This window comes from Pieris brassicae, chromosome 5 (genome assembly GCF_905147105.1).
Source record: "Pieris brassicae chromosome 5, ilPieBrab1.1, whole genome shotgun sequence".
Classification (NCBI taxonomy): domain Eukaryota; kingdom Metazoa; phylum Arthropoda; class Insecta; order Lepidoptera; family Pieridae; genus Pieris; species Pieris brassicae.
In genome coordinates this window covers 19,530,957-19,548,265 of record NC_059669.1, presented here as the reverse complement: position 1 = coordinate 19,548,265, position 17,309 = coordinate 19,530,957, and the positions used below count along the sequence as shown (strand labels likewise).

Sequence of the window (17,309 nt, the reverse complement as noted above, 5' to 3'; positions counted from 1 at the left end):
TCCATACAAGGAGTGGAGTGGTTTATCTTCTCGAGCCTGGTTGGTAGTACACTCAAATTAGTTCTATTTCGCGTATTATATATACCAAGTCACCATTTGTTTAAAAATCGTTTATATTTTTTTGTACATACAACAAGGCTTCAAGAATATATTCAGCAGATAGTGTCACATTAATTCGTTAAACTTCTTCCGTACCGACTCCCACGGATAGTCAACAATGGATTATACCCAACTTCATCTCATCGAGATCCATCACGACCTCTTATTGTGGAGCCAGTTGACCTTTAGTGAACTGCACCGCTATTTCCACGCTATTTTCCTATTATACCACGACATCGAAGACTGGTTTTGAGGTTTTCACTAGACTTTCGCCGAAGTCCTCGTGTATCTTTAGCTTTCTCCAATTGTTTAACAAATAACTTTTGCATTATCATCTGAACTTCCTTCCAATCTGAGTCATTGAATGGATACCATCTCACTAAGAAGTAGGCTATGTCTATGCTATTGAAATATGTAATGGAAGATAGTTGTTTATTGTAGAGTACTTACTGAGTGAAACTCTAATAACAGGAATGTAAATAAAACTAAAATTATTGTAAATAAAATTGATTTAAAAAGTTATATCGCTCATTATATTACAAACGGTCAGAAGACATTTTTATCACCTATAACTATGACCAATACACCACTAGGATATTGGCAACACTATAACTATAAAAACCAATGAAGTCCACATTTTAAGACAGACAATTTTATTATCAGTTTTACTTATTTTTATAGGCAAGTGGTGAGACCAGCACAAAACATTTTACTTCGGGAAAACTCTCCAATATTTATTGCAAAACTTGACCAGATCATCACTCGCAGACATAAACAACACAAAAAGTATTCATCATATTTTTAACCTAATAGTTCAGAAACAGAATATGTACCATTTAATTATAAGTCACTTATATTTAATATATATTGGTCACGGAATTTTATATATTATAAGATATTATCACGCATTATCGGTATATTTTTGTAGTAATTTTTTCTAGTCATCAGTTCAATATATATGATCGTAGATGATTATTTACAATGTATAATTACTATATACAATATTGTAAAATACGAAGTCTTTGTTGTATTTATGATAAACACGTGTCAAATTTAAACTAAATTGTAGAATTATTACATATTAAATTAACGAACTTAGCACGAATTCATATAAAAACTATATATTTAAATGAATTTTCTCCGGCTAAAATGAAATAAAACTCCATCATTAAAAATTTAAAAGTACTTTTTCTAGAAGACTAGAAGAAACTGAAGATAGGCAGTTATTTAACTGGACGATTCCAAATGCCAATTTCTGTGTATAGTTTAGCATTAACACGAGAGCATTGCTGAGGTTATGAATTAGGATATTTTTTTTAAATATACATTTTGTAACGCCATTCGTTGTAACTGAAATCTTTCTATACGTTATAGATAAATGAGGTAAATTTGTTTGTTAATATTAATTCACTCTTTAAAACGCAATAACCATTATCTACTACGTAGAAATATTTAGGCATCAACAACATACTTAAGTGTAGTTGTTTTCATAATCAGCTTTCAAAACTAGCCTTTTGAGGTGCCGAAATTTCTAAGACACCTGAGGTCATAAACAGCCGTCTCGCATTTGTTATTGTGAATTGTATTAGCATGTGGCATTATTCTTAAAGCTGATTTACATTTGCTACTTTTTAATACGTTTTTTGCATTCTTTTTCCAAGAAATCTAATTAACACGCATTTCGCAAATGTGAATGTGCTATGCTATAAAGCACGCTAAAAAATCTGATTGACCGTCAGATTTTTATCGTTATCTGTGGTTTTTAAAAAAGTGCGGTTAAACTTTAAACATAAATATAAATGATGTGAAACTAAAAATTAAGAATATTCGATCTTCTTACGGTACAGAACTTAAGAAGGTAAAGTTGTCGAAAAATTTCCACCGCTTGCAAAATAATTCCATATTTTCTACTTGCGATGCGAGTGCTTTCGTCGCTTTTGAGACAACTTGTGATGAAAATAGCATAACAAATGTATATCGGCATCTTAATTAGCAGCCCTTTAGTTTAGCATGCTAAAAACCCCATGCTAATTAGCGCGGAATTTATAGCAAATGTAAACCAGCCATTAGATTACGTTGCCAGTAGGAAATGTCGGTCTCAGTTACTAAACGCACCATAGTCACCGTATATTATCAGTAGTAAACAAACTTTGAAACTGACACGATGACCAGTAAAAGAAAACCGTTGTCGAAAAAGATTGTTTGATACGTGCGATATATAAGATAGGTATTGCTCTTCCCTCCGTATAACGAAAATATAACGAACAACAAACCTCGGTACTTTGAAATACATTGTATGAGTAAAATACAAAACTCAGTAGCTGTCTGTTTCTTGATATTTTGTTCTTAATAGGCACTAGGGAATGCAATCCCGACTCGAGTTCGTGAATTCGAGATCCCGCGGGATTAGAAATATCAATCCGGCGGGATCTCGTATAGTTTAAAAAAAATATTTCACATGACTGAATACGATGAAAACTGCATGTTTGTGATAGTGTATATATGTAAATAAAATATTATTTGAAAGAAAACAAAAGCCTTTATCCTTTAATATTACTAACTAAACAACCAACAATTTTAATTACATGAACATAATCAAAACAAAAGTAGGTATAGCTCAAGGAGATTAAAATTGGTGATTTTGAAAGTAACTTCTAAAAAAAGAGTATCTTCTAAAGTGTCTCCAGAGTGCTATCTGCTAACCGGCATCTAATGTCCATTGCAATGTACCCTATGTAATGTGCAATGTCGCGTGAAGCGTCCCGAGCGGATGTGTGTAGAATCGCTGACCATTGCAGCCCAATCCCGTCAATCTCGAACGGGATCTCGTCATATTATGCTTCGGGATTGATCCCGAAAAATTACACGGGATCTCGCGAGATCGAGACCGGGATTGCATTCCCTAATAGGCACATGCCTATCATTTAGCCGAGACATCGATTTTGTCGTCTAAGACATACCACGGATTTCCTACCTTTGTTTTCCTTAACCGTTCGGGATGTGAACGGACAACCTCAGGGTTACGAGTTATATGGGCGTCATAGCCCATAATTAAAAATATAGGTTTCCATTCATGTGAACCATAACGTTTTAAGTAAAACTTGACATTTCGCGTTGGCCACAACCAAAGTTCTTTTAACCTAATTCAAAAGACACAACTAGATCTTTGTGCTATTTTAAAAATTGAGATTATAAATGATTTGTTAATGAATTAATAAAAATAACATAAAATTATAAAAGGTAGAAATTAGTAAGGTACTTTAAATTGTTTGTTTGGAAATAAGAGTATTGCAAACGCTAAGTTTGACTCTCGTACGTCAAAAATTGATTTTGACATATGGGAGGGATAGCTCACGCTCTAGTTTCTGAGATGGTAATTGACAGCGTATTTGAAGTTTTGAGGAAATTTTTCTTATTTTTTTGATAGCTGTTAAAACGAAACTGACTCGAGAATCTCACCGCAAATATTAGAACCCATAATTGTCTGTATATAAAAAAAAAAGATAATTTAACTTGATTTTAACACGGTAAATATGTTAAATGTACTTATTTTGTATAGAACATTTTAGTGAAATTGATAAATGCTTTGAATATTAACAAAATATGTATATTCACTCACGACGCACATTAACTAATAATTCACACATATTTTTTTTACTTATGGAGCATTCAAGTATTACGTAACCAAATTGAATTACGGCGTTATTGATAATATTATTTTTGACTTTCCAGTACTTTACACCATATAATGGTATCAAGAGTCACTGGGGATGGTCAAACGTTTTGGATTGGAACTATTGGATACTAAAAACGTTACGGCACGTTTTGGGGGGGGGGGGGGGGAGGTCAAGAATCTCCAAAAAATTGCGTTACGTAATACTTGAACGCTCCCTTATTACGGATTAATTTAAACTATGTTTTTTCATATCCGTTTAATAGGACACTTTAGTTTTCTCTATTAACAATAACTTATATTATTTTAGCATGTCATCAGTATACACAATTTAAGAACTGACATCTCATAACATATGGAATATTTCTTTTAACCGACTTCGAAAATCCACGACATTATTTACGAACTTATGTTAAATCAGTCATTACTCCTGGGTCTTGCCAGCCTCAGTGATCGATTCGTATTGCTCCTTGTCCAGTTCGGTCATTGTAAAGCTTCCATCGGGTAATAGAAGTACTACACGCCGCGTTCCACCTGAAATTTGAGTGAGTGATGAACAATGAGAGTGAGAAACATATTTTTAATTCAGTAAACATTAATTACGGACGTTATAACGTTTACGAAAATAGTTCAAGATTTTTACTTTTCAAGCAAAAGTTTATATAATTACGGAATTTATATATGCATATGTATATATATTATACAATCAAAATCTATTATAACGACATCGAAAGGACTACTCATATTTAGTCGTAAAAGCCGATGACGTTGATATTAAGTATCTAAACCTAATACAATATAATTCAGCCGGGACCTTTGATTTTGGTCAATATAACCGGTATGTTCTATACGATGTCGTCGTAAACGGTTTGACTGTTTGTATATATATGTATGTGTAACCTTGTGTGTAAAAATAATATTTATGGAAATAACACTTGCTCATATGGTGAAGGAAAAACCGTGAGGAATGCGCCTTAGACTAAAAAATCTAAGGCCACCACCACCACCAATTCACCATTCCTGATATAGTTCACACACCAAGAGACCCAGCCATTTTAATAAAAGACGCCAATTGTTTTCGATTTTTAATATTGTAACAAATACCTGGCGAAGGCAGATCGGCCTGCACGAGCTGCGCAATGACTTGCGTGGCGTCCTCTCCCCCCTCGCCCTCCACTTGCACGGCCACCTGCTGCAGACCTCCCGCCTCGCCGCCCGGGAGCAGAGCTGCCAGCTGCCCTGGGTCTATGGTCAGCACGTCCTGGAAACATTTCAACATTACATTAGTAATATGTATGAATTCAGTTGAACATATCAGTTATGTGACTTATAAACAACAAGAGCAAATCAACAATTTCTTTTACATTTACATTTATTTAAATAGATAAAAAATAATTTTACATTCTTTTTTATTATTTATTTTGGGGATGTCATTTGTCTAATATTAAACTGGTGACATACCCTACTCAAGTTTTTTGTAGCCAACAGGCGGAGAAACTTCGTAATAAAAAGTAGAATCTCACCTGTCCATCTTCTCCTCTGGTGACGTATGTGACTCCCTCTCCCTCCCCTTCAGCTCCGGCCTCTACTCCCTCGACGGTTCCTTGTACGCCTTGCGTCGATACTAATAACGTCTGTTGGGAAATATCTTAGTTATGTAAAACATTTCAATATATTCTCGTGTTGCCCAAAAGGTTTCTTGGTGATGAGACTTTACTTTGTACGCTAATTTATGTTTCTCTGTTTAAAATCCCTTCAACAGCATTTGTTATTATCAACCATAATGTGGATAAATAAATACATACAATACTATGTGAATTCCCTTAAAACAAATTTGTACATATAAAATAGGTATTACCTGCCCATCTTCCCTCGTGACGTACATAACGCCTTCCCCGTCTCCCTCTCCCGCTCCCTCCTCTGCCCCCTCTACGCCCTCCGCTGCCACTAGTAAAGTCTGACCCGCTTCGTTTTCACCCGCGACCTGATAATTATTTCATAGTATCCTTGAAATGGGTTAAACAAATTCCGATTCGAAGGACCATTCATTTAATTCTGATTAAACAAGTAATAAAGAATGCGACAACTACAGCAAAAATAATTAAATTTTTGTTGCAATTAGATGGCGATAGTTGGTTACAAAAGTAATTAATTTTAACTAGTATTTTTTAAAGTTCAATGTTCTAGAATAATAAAGGCTAGGTGTGGTTTACTTAAAGATAATTTAAGAATATGTAACATAAAAAGGGGATATACCTGGTAGAGTACCCCATCCTCCCCTCGTATCATGAGCGGATGTCCCGCATGTAACTGCAGCCCCACTTCTTCAGTCTCATCCTCGCCTACTCCCTCTTCTAATAATTGTTTCACTGCACTTGACTCTACTTTTACCTCCGTCTACAATTGGAAAATGAACTTTAAGTATGTGCGAGCAACAAGTCAGATAAAGAGTGGAGTTATAAAGCCTAAATGAAAATAAAAAATATTTTCTCTTTATTGAATATATTTTTTTTAAATCATTAATTATAAATGAGCAGCAACTAAGAGAATTTTTTATAATCAAAGGTTAAGGGTCTTAATTATATAATTTATTTATATGAAACTTTATGTAAAGTTGTTATCAGTTGAGGCTTCTAGTTATAAGAGCACCTTATAATATGAAACCTTTTGCAATAATTAGTTTTTGTACAGTTTTAGTTACTTGACTAAGGCAGATTTTATCTAAATAGTTAAAATTAGTGTACTTACACCATCTTCGTCTGTCAGCATTGGTAATGAGGGCTGGGCACCGTCTCCTTGCACAACTATTCCCGTTGTACCACCAGGTGACATTTCCACCTGCAAACAATAATTAAATTTTTATTTGAAACATGGTTTTGGTATTTAAAATTTCACTCGCTGGATAATTTTCATGTAATTTAATTAAGTCAAAAACTATTTATTCAACAATAAATTTTGGGAGAATGGTCCCTTTAATCAAACATTATCTATTTAAACACTTATATTAAAATTTAAATATAACCTTCGAATTCAATATCACGTGAAATAAAAATTTGGTAATTTAGGATTGAAATGCGATTATTTTGATTTGAATAATCTGAAGAACTAGACTGATGTCGAGCTTTACCGTCAGTATAATAGTATTTATTTGCTTACCTTCATAAGCATAGTGCCCTGCGTCTGCGTGTCAGGTGGAGGCGTGGGTGGCGGAGAAGGCGTAGGCGGTGGCGTGGGCTCGTTCTCCGCCCTGGCTAGACGTTTGCCCGACAGAGGACACAGGGTCAGCGGCCGATCGGGGCTAGTCGGCGGAATCGGACCCAGCTCCTTAGGGAAGGGGTCTTCCACGCCGTCAGAGGACTCTGATGATGTGCTCCACTAGAATGAAAATTTTATAGGGTAATTAAAAAAAGGTGTTAATTAGCATTATTTTTAGAATTACTGGGAGAACTATTTATTTTAAACTATTATTATTATCTCATTAATGTCGTGTCTTCTAAGTTAGTCCATAACGCAAAATATGTACTTTTATCTTAAATCATAGCTAATATTATAATTTATTAATGTAAACTCAATTAGACAACCCCCTAAATCCGTTTGGGTCCGTACACATTACGGCATAATGATGAATCATTATTTTTATAAACAAGTAAGTATTTTAACCAAATCGAAAAACATTAAATAATAATGTAATATAAATAAACCTTATCAAAATCGAACGAGACAGTCTTCTCCTTAAGCCGTACGGCGGGCGAGAGTGAGAATGAACCGCGGCCGCGACCCCTCATTGTCCCACCTCGACGTAACAGGCTGTCACCCGCGCTCTGGGACTGATAAAAAAAATCTTATTATCTTTGCAATGGTCCTAATACGGTTTTAATTATTTAGTTTATTACTCGAGATTTCGTTAAAAGCATCTAATTTTAATTATTAAAAGTGGGCTTTGCCGATATTATGTTAATATTTTAACCGAATTTTATTGAAACTAAAAATATTTCTATGTTTGAAAATATACATTACTTTTTATCAATTTGATAGAAAGAGACGGAACACTACTTCCGTTAAGAGTTTTAGAATTACACTGAATTATCTTATGAACTGCATCGGGAACTCGGCTTTTAAATGAATCTATAGTTTAATTTAAGAGATGATTATTAATTAAGAAATAGGTGAGGTTCTTAAATAAATAATTATAGATAGAATAGTATAAACTAATAAAATAATTTTTAGAATTTATAAAATAAATACCGACTTCGGCCGAAGGAGGAGGTTACTATTTCGGCGTATTTTTTATTTTGTTTTATCTCACCTGTGCCAACTTTTTGTTCAATATCGTTACAGGTGACTTCCCATCAGACCCTAAAGATGGAGCAGGCCTCTGTATCGTCCTCTGTATAATCTTCTGTCCAGACGGAGTGATTATCGTCTTCTCGGTCACCTGTTGCCCAGCCGGTCCATATGTTTTCTTCACCTGGAACAATAATATGCTGAATTTTCTTGTTCTCAAATTGGTTTTGTTTGTGTTTTTAATAATGTTACACAAGAAGACTGTTCCAAATGTGTGAGGCATGCCGAGGAGCTTCGGGATAAGGACTTAAGGAAAGCTATTTTAAGATATCAAGCACCTCCTCTGATTGTTAGCCTACAGTAAGATGACAAAGACGGAAAAGATACAGATGAGAATTTTAGAAGAACTAAGAAATATCCCTAGAAAAGATTCCATTTGATTTGATCCCAGCCTTTTTAGGGCCACTTATCTCTATGATTACGTCGAAACAAACATGTTATCTTATATATAAAAAACTTTTATCTTCAGATAGCGAAAAATTATACCTATTAATACTTAGTATAGCGATCGTACCCATACCGTTATCGATACAATTCTTACGCACATCACTACCCCTCTCTATAAGACCTGTAAGTGCGAGCGAGACTGACAGATAAATATGATTCATGACCCGAAGGCTCAGTTCTTAATGCTTGATGCATTATACTATAGTATATTCAATTTTAATACGGTAAAACCGTATAGTAAAGGAAATGGACGGCATGACTTGAACCTATCTTGATTCATATCTATATAGTAAAAACTATAGATATAACAAGGAGTGCCATATGTTAAAAACTAATATATATTTTATGTATGAGTGAGGCAGACATCGCGCTTAGTCTTATTTCTAAGTCTTGCTCAAAGTCCACTGTTAAATAGTCAATTTTCTATATAACATTAAATTTTCATAAATTACAATGTTTTATTGAATCTTATCAAAATCTTTTGTGTACAGTTAAAGGGATCAAAGTATTTTTATAGAAAATAAACTTTATCTTTAAGAAGACACATATTTTGGAATTGAAATTTAAAATCATAGTTTTCATAAATTACTTTTTTAAAACAAATTTAAAAAAACAAGAATTCTGGTTTATGAAAATACAATAGAGCGCTATATAGAAAAAATCTCAGTAACTATGTTGCCCAATGACATATCTTGAGAAATTCAGTTCAGGTCGTTGAATCATTTGTAATAAGGCTTACATTTCCGTGCATCTAGGTTTCAGTGAGATCAAACTAATAATGTTAATTTTCATAGTAAAATTAAAACGCTAAAAATTATACCTGTGTAGTTGGTGATGACATCGATTGTTTTCTGTTTTCTTCCATTTTTTTCTGGAAATAAAAAAAAATCATAATGATATAATATGGTAATTATATAATCGAATTTTTGATGACTGTTGACCTAGTGGCTCTCATCCCTGAGGTCGAAATTTCTATTCCGGGCTATGCACACCAATGGACTATCTGTCTATGTTCGTATTTAACACTCGCTTTAACTGCGAAGGAAAACATCGCAAGGAATCATGCCTCGACATAGTTCGACGGCCTGTGTCCGGCACCTGCTTGCCTATAGAAGAGATAAACCATCACGAAACAGATACAGAGATCTGATGTCTGATGATGATGTTATTATTTATGCTATTCATACATTGCAGTTTTTTATTAATTTATATAAAAATCTCATCATACATAAGAATTAATCTATGTTTTACGAGAAACTACACATGTAAAATATTTTTACGATTCAATATATTATAAGAAACTGTTTATCTCATATTAGAATATCCCATACTAAGAGGCAATATTACCTGTTTAGCAGCCATAATCTGCTTCTTGATAACTTCTTGGTCTATATTAAGACCGGGTCCAATTTTTCCAGGCGAATTGATCTTCATAATACCAGAGCTTTTTGACATTATATACACACCTAAAACATATAAATACACATTCTTTACTTTGTGAACTAAAATTAAACATAATTTAAATGTATTATTATTATTAGTTTAAAAACACAATAATAATTAAAAACTGTTTAGTAGGTTTGAAAATCTAATACTATATGGTAATTATAACTTGTTGGCTTGTCTGGCTACTAAAACAAATATATTTTTAATGTGGCAATATAACTGACCTGTACTCAAGCTAGGCATATGTTTAGGGTCAACTTTGATGACACCCTTAATGTTAGGCATCCCTTTTCCACTAAGTCCTAGCGACTTTACCAATTCCGGGTCTACTGATGACTTCGGAGAGGGCTGACCGTTCACGACACTTCTTACTTCCACTAAAAAAGCGAAGGAAAACATAAGGTTATATGTTTATATAAATATAAAAAAAAATTAAAATTTGGAAAATATAGGGCCAAATAAAAACTATACGTAAATACATACCTTTGGGTTCATCAGGTTCGGAGTAGTCATTGTCAGAAGAATGCCTGACCCGTTTGCTGGGAGGTTCATCATCTGCGTTGCCACACCAAGCTTTTACCTGGTCTAGGGCACGGGCCTTACTGCTACGTTGTAGGCGACTGAAATTTTAAATAAAAAAAATATTGACTGTAAATTTATATTTATTCAATCTTTACACTATATTATTATTACTAATGTTCTATAGAGGAAAGATTCGTATTTTGGTATATTTGTAAAGTATGACCTAAAAAACGAATGGGCCAATTTAAATGTATTCTCCATATACATATACATTACATACTATTCAGGTATATTAATAAATATTATAAATAAATATCTTGCCCAGCAAAGACAGATAATATTAGTATTGTCATTCAAATATATCAATTTTATTATTATATCGAATTTGAAATTATAAATATTATTCCAGTGGCGCTACAACCTACTGACTACATGTTACATCACTCCGTTTAGTAATTATGTTTTAAAGACATATAAGGGATCTAATCTGTGTCTGACAAAGAACCTATTTCTAAAGTATTTGATGTCACAATCTCTGCTTAAGTACTGTCAAATATTTCAAGTTCAAGTAGAACAAATATTTGATAGGTCTTGAAATTATATTTAAGTTCATTCTAGTATACGGAGCTAAGATTTAGAAGTTACAAACGAACTCTAAGTCGCACGATTAAGATTCTAAAGTCTAGACCAACATTGTTTTAGTTGATATTTTATATATAAACACAATTTTAACTATAATACTGATGTATCAATCTTACCCAGTAGGAGTCAATGTGGGAGATTCATTTTTCTTCACCATCTGTTTGACGACCTGCGGTAATGGAGTACTGGTTTGCTTTACCTGAAAATTTACAATATATTCCGTTAAGATTCAATTTAATTGTTCAATTATAATACATAATACATAATACATATAAACTAAGCATTCGATTCTATGTAATGTCATTAATTTATGTGCATAAAAATCGTGCTTTTACATTTCACTAAGAATATTAAAGATCTTTCCAGTTCATGATTTTGATGCAATGTTTAAGTCTTTTTATGTTGTATATATCTGAGAAAATGCTAACACAGTCTACATGAAGTCGTTTCAACAAGTTTCGTTTCCTGCTCTTATCAATATTTTTACTAGCTCTACAATGTTTGGGAAACATGGCGTATAAGTAGTAGTAACTATTTTTTTAAAAATTACGAAATGATATTATATTCTAATAAATAACAGTTTAATGTATGTTTTTAATTTCACAGTGCTCCTTTCTTTTAAAATACTATATTAATGAAGAAGAGTTATGAGTTTTTGGCCATTCTTTAGATTTTTTTTAAATTTAAGTCGGTTCGATTCCCAGACGAGGCAAGTAATTTAGAAAGTCTTTGAATGCAGAATTAATAACTTTTAAAAATAACAAAGTCTTCTTTCAGCCCAAAATGCCCTATCTACGATATTTAAGGTACTTTTCCTTCATGTCCCATAACTTTGGGACGCCCTGTATACATATATATAAACCAGCTGATACCTGAACTGTATTTTGAGCTTGTTGTTGTGCCCTTAGCGCTTTAAGCTCCTTCTGCCTGGCAAGTTGTTTCTCGAACGCCTCCAGCAAGTGTTTGCATGTATCCATATTTTCTACGGGCTCCCATGTGTTCTGCTCACTACAAAATTACAATTACAAATTGTACACTATACTACTACTTTAATCAAATTTTTTAACTAAATTTAAAAAAAAACTACTTCCATTTAACTAATATTCATTGATTGTCATTACAATTATCCACTTTCTTACTCTTTCACCTTAAAGATAATCTTAATGGAAATCCATTGAAGAACCTTGTAGATTAAATTTTTTTTCACACTCACACGTAAAAAATAACCTTTTGGGTATATATATAGAGATTCAGAAGGCAAAACATTTATCCAGCCAATTCACATAATATTTCAAATTTCTAGATTCATTTTAAAATTATTTACTTACTTACAATATTGAAGAAAACAAGTTGTAAATACAAAGAAATCAAAATAAAGTTTCTCACAATAGAAATAAGCGAGTATAGAAGTGTCCAGGACACACTTTAAACCATTTTTTTTGTTTTGTGTTATTAAAAAATTCAAATAAAAAAAAACAAATCTGAATTGGAATTGTAAATCATCCATTCCATCCAACCATAATGGATGTTCCATGTAATAAAGAAAGAAAATAAAATAGGGTTTGGTACACGTAAGACTTACTGCGGATATCCCTCCCACTTGAGCAGATATTCATAATGCTTCCGCCGTGGGTTGAACCTCTTTGCCAAAATCTTTTCAACCACAAACTGCTGCGACACCTCTCCAGGTGCCGCGTCTCGCTCCGTCCGCCGCGCAATACGCTCCGCGGCTGGAACGCGCTCTTGCGCACCGCGGATACTTTCGTTATCCTCCTGCTGGGCAAATGTTTGTTATCGAATAAAAAAAATTTTGTACCGGTTATACTCAAATAGCTGTCAACCATCCTACACTCTGATTATTATTTCACTGGGAATCCACCAAGTACTGGTCTTAAGAAATATAGCAACGAAAGATGTCAAAAATATTTGACTAAAGGCGTATTAAAATAATTCAAAGGCTATACTTGTTTTAAAAGAGCTTTCTCAAATGGCTATAATTATCACACATATATAAGTTGGACCTGGATTCGATTCTTACTGAAAAAACTATTGATCGGCTGAGAAGAGTAAACTGACGCGTACTAATTAAATGCAAAATTGTACATCTTGACTCATGTAAAAAGGGACATTTTACATTAATATGCTATACTTTTAACAACCTTTACTTTAGCTGCTGAAATAAGTGGTTTGGAAACAGCTTTGTTTGACTTGTCATCACTCTCCTCTCCGGATGGCTGGGGTTCAGTCTCTTCCTAAAAAGATACAAATTATAATTTATATTTAATTAAACATTGATTTGATTGCATTTAAAAGGTTGATGTTTAGTTAGAGATATTCAAATACAGAAATCTCCTTTAAGTGTTAATATTATATTAAGCGATTAAAGGATAATTAAAAATAATTGGTAATTACATTTAACAACTGAGATAGATCTTAAAATATATAATAATTTTTCATCAGATATATTACTTGGACACCAGTCAAGATGTAAAGCTAGTACAATTATGAATATTCTAGGTCTATAATGCAATATGTATCAGTAATTAATATATATATTTCCTTCAGAATCCAACATGATCCAACAGTTACATTTAAACAATACAACTATGCGGTAAATAATATATTTCCTTGCTAATATATGATAGAATGTAATTGCAAACTGACCTGTTTTTTCTTTGGCCTGCCTCTTCTTTTCACATCACCGGCTGTTGTCTGAACGGGAACAAGTTGATCATCAGATTTCACTTCCATCTATAAATGCCAAAATATATAATTTAGTTTCTGATAAACTAAAAATGATGTTATTGAACAAATGTGAATGTAGTCAGTTTCAATTATTAAATTCGATTTATGATTATTATTGTATGCATTGATTTTAGTAACTTTTACAAGAGGTGCCACAGATAAAAGAACATAAAATCATATTATATAAATAGAACAATAAAAAAAACTATAATTTTCATAAATTAAAAAAAAAACATACCACTTTAGCATGAGCAAACTTAGACAAGGACTGCACATTGGATCCAGCAGTTATCCAAGTAGTGCGTTGTGCTTCTGGCATACGACACCATTGCTGATAAAGTTTCCAACTATTATCTACAGATGTTGACCCATCTCGAGCGGAAGCACATTTCCATAAAAGGAATGCCCATACTTGAGCTTTGCTTTCATTCTGCAACAAAAACTAATATACTACTTAACCTATCATGGAGGTTACTGCACTTTAATACATATTGTTTAAATAAAACTAAGGGTTTCAAAAAAAGTTCATAGTCAATGACATTACACATATCAATCACAAATTAAAGAAGTCTATGTGTCAACTAAACATAAAACACAAAAATCATTTGCTGCCAAATTTTTTTAGTATTGAAAACAAAGCTTTACAATATCAGTACTCCTTTCAACATTATAATGATATGCATCTTTAACAGAGTACAAGATGTGTCTATAAATTTATGTATAGGCCCAAGTGGCTTCCTCCTATTATAATTGAAAAGCAATATTTAAATTACCATAATACTGGTCCTACCTGGTAATACCTACTCAATGAGGAACTATAAACATGGAAATATGTAAAAAAATTAAGTGTGTAATGAAAGGTGCAATTATGGACTTGCCTGTAAAGTTTGAGTGAAAGAACAACAATACGAACGAAAGATATCATTTTTGTCATATTGTCACATAAAGATACAGATGTAAATTTCTTTTAAAACTTACACTATCTCTCACTGGTGATTTGCCTGTGCAATTCTTTTTCTCCTTGTGGTCTTTAAATTCTTCCAAGAAATGATAAGCTTCGTGACACTGTCCACAAACAAGTACATCCAAAGTGGCCATTTCCTCATGTGCTTCTTCAAAATAAGATAGGGTTGGATTTAGAAATTTGATGATACTGATTATGTAGGTATCTCGGGGGACCTTAATTGGTACCCCTCCAAGATAAATAATAATATTTATTACTAGTGAATCAAATAGTTTAGGATGAGTACCATCTTAATGTATCAAGTAATCAAGTATCACAATAAAACTGTAACTTCATTCCCTAAAACAATACTAACCTTTTAATGCAGTTGGATTTCTCGTTAACTCTTGAGGATTTCCTTCTGGCACTTCCTCAGTGGGTGCCTCATCTACGTCCATCGTAGCCATACTGTCTGTCATGTACTTTCTGAAAGAATAGCAACAAATGAAATCCATAACCTATGACATAAAAAATGCAAATTCCCGCCAACTGATACTAAAAACTTCACGACTATAGTATTATGTATTACATTGTATTAATTACAATAGTTCTAATTAAATGAAGTCAAAATAATTCACAATTAATTACTTTTCATTCGTAATAAAGTAGGCAGCATAAGAATTTAAAACAATTATGCCGAAATAGACGCTTCAACTCCTTCATTTCTCTTGAATAGCTTTCATTGATGAAACGATGAGAACACCGCTTACATGATATTGGATGCACGAACTTATTATAAATATCTTTGTGTGATAAATTTGATTGTATCATTATTAGCACTCACCATAAAATGTCAACAGTATATTTTTTTTATAATTTTTAATTTTGAAAAGTAGGCAAAACGGAACAACAATGTTAACCGAGCCACTCACACGATAAATATAAAATATGCCGACGCGTTAAAAATGCGAACTATCAAGTGACCGACACGCTACGTTTTCTACTCCATTTTAATTTTAAGTCGCCAATCAGATATAGGGAAATGCAGCATTTCGGCCAATGAACCACAAGCTTGACAATGTAGTAACGCAACAAACTTTCTGTCACACTAATGCCGAATTATCTTGCCGACTTTTATCCATTGACGTCATATTAGACCGACATTCGTAAAAAAAATTCTTAAAGGGACTTTGTGATAGCTGATGACACTTTTATTATTATAATTGAAATCTTGTTTTTTTACTTAGACATTTAGTTTAATTATTCATCGCTTACATATATTATTTTGCATTATTGCCGAGGAAAAATTTAGGTCACAATTCACAGGGATAGGTATTGAGTTATGACATTTCTACCTCTAGTATGTATATAAAATGCAGACTATTTCCAATTAATTGTACCAATTTAATTGAATGTCACTCAAAATATTTTATATATTTAAATTACTTTGATAAGGTAAATACATATTTTGGATTTGTATACAATAGTATATAGTTTATTCTAATTTACCTATTGCATACAGCATAGAATCTACCTATCTATCTAGATTTATAAATTTAGTGGGTATAATCAGAACTTAGGTATTTAACTTTTAACTTAAGGGTTCTTAGGTAATGTCCTGTAGGAAACACATTGGAATTCCTGGCCGACCATATTATATTAGTTTATTATCTATGGCTTTAACTTTTTAGTACGTTAAACTTCTAATTTCTAACTCCGTAATTATTGAATTTCTGCCTAACTGAAAATTCAAGTTAGTACATTGGTAATAAATTGTTAAAGGTGTAATAGCTTTGATTATATAAGCTCGGAAGATTAGTAGTGTCCAGATAGATTGATAGATTGGTATTACATGAAACTTTATAGATCTTATTTCGTTACGTTATGTACATAATGACATCTTGATGTAACTAAATAGTTAAATTACATTTTGCTTTCGAGAACAGATACATAGTTTTCTAATGCAAACGTCGTTTTAAAAAAAAGCAAATTTCAACAATTAAATACTAATTAGATAAGGATTTACAACGTGATTTACAATTAACATAGAAAAAGATGTAGTAGGTATATATAATATAATAGTCTTAGACACAAATTTTTAGTGCTATACGTTATCGGTAATCGATATCGCGAAATGACAATTAACCCGCTTGCAACGTGATTCAGTTCCACAAATTTGTTACGCCTTTCATAAATTATTATTAAAGGCTCTCTAGAACAAATAGCAATCTAGTTTATTTATATTTGATTGATATTTCAAGAATTTTTCTGTTAAGTGAGATTTTATTTATCTTATGTATTATGTATTTTTGAGATTTATTATGTAAATAATAAAATATTCTAATACCTATTTAAAATACTGGAAATAGCCTTTGAATTTTGAAAATGACCTGCAATCGAATATAAATCATATTTTTAATTCCAAAGCCAATCTCTAACGCCTGAAGT

The 17,309-nt window shown here is 32.5% G+C and overlaps 1 protein-coding gene across 3 annotated transcripts; it reads right to left on the bottom strand.

The window, feature by feature from the left end:
- Positions 1 to 2,947: 2,947 nt before the first annotated feature.
- LOC123709247 lies at positions 2,948 to 15,803 on the bottom strand. Of its 3 annotated transcripts, none has more exons than XM_045660397.1 (22): positions 15,510 to 15,648; positions 15,238 to 15,347; positions 14,897 to 15,030; positions 14,157 to 14,348; positions 13,838 to 13,924; positions 13,333 to 13,425; positions 12,756 to 12,949; positions 12,046 to 12,181; positions 11,290 to 11,372; positions 10,493 to 10,629; positions 10,234 to 10,386; positions 9,911 to 10,029; positions 9,384 to 9,434; positions 8,079 to 8,240; positions 7,474 to 7,599; positions 6,929 to 7,147; positions 6,521 to 6,610; positions 6,029 to 6,169; positions 5,631 to 5,756; positions 5,296 to 5,406; positions 4,877 to 5,033; positions 2,948 to 4,306 (listed from the first exon to the last, which is right to left on the bottom strand). In XM_045660397.1, exons 2-22 carry the CDS (start codon positions 15,338 to 15,340, stop codon positions 4,197 to 4,199), a joined length of 2,724 nt encoding a protein of 907 aa, XP_045516353.1. In that variant the 5' UTR covers positions 15,341 to 15,347; positions 15,510 to 15,648; the 3' UTR covers positions 2,948 to 4,196. The 3 variants fall into 3 exon arrangements, with proteins under 3 accessions (XP_045516353.1, XP_045516352.1, XP_045516354.1); XM_045660396.1 differs by lacking the exon at positions 15,510 to 15,648 and adding an exon at positions 15,706 to 15,803 and having other exon boundaries at positions 2,949 to 4,306; XM_045660398.1 differs by lacking the exon at positions 15,510 to 15,648 and adding an exon at positions 15,706 to 15,803 and having other exon boundaries at positions 2,949 to 4,306; positions 12,756 to 12,946.
- Positions 15,804 to 17,309: the final 1,506 nt, after the last annotated feature.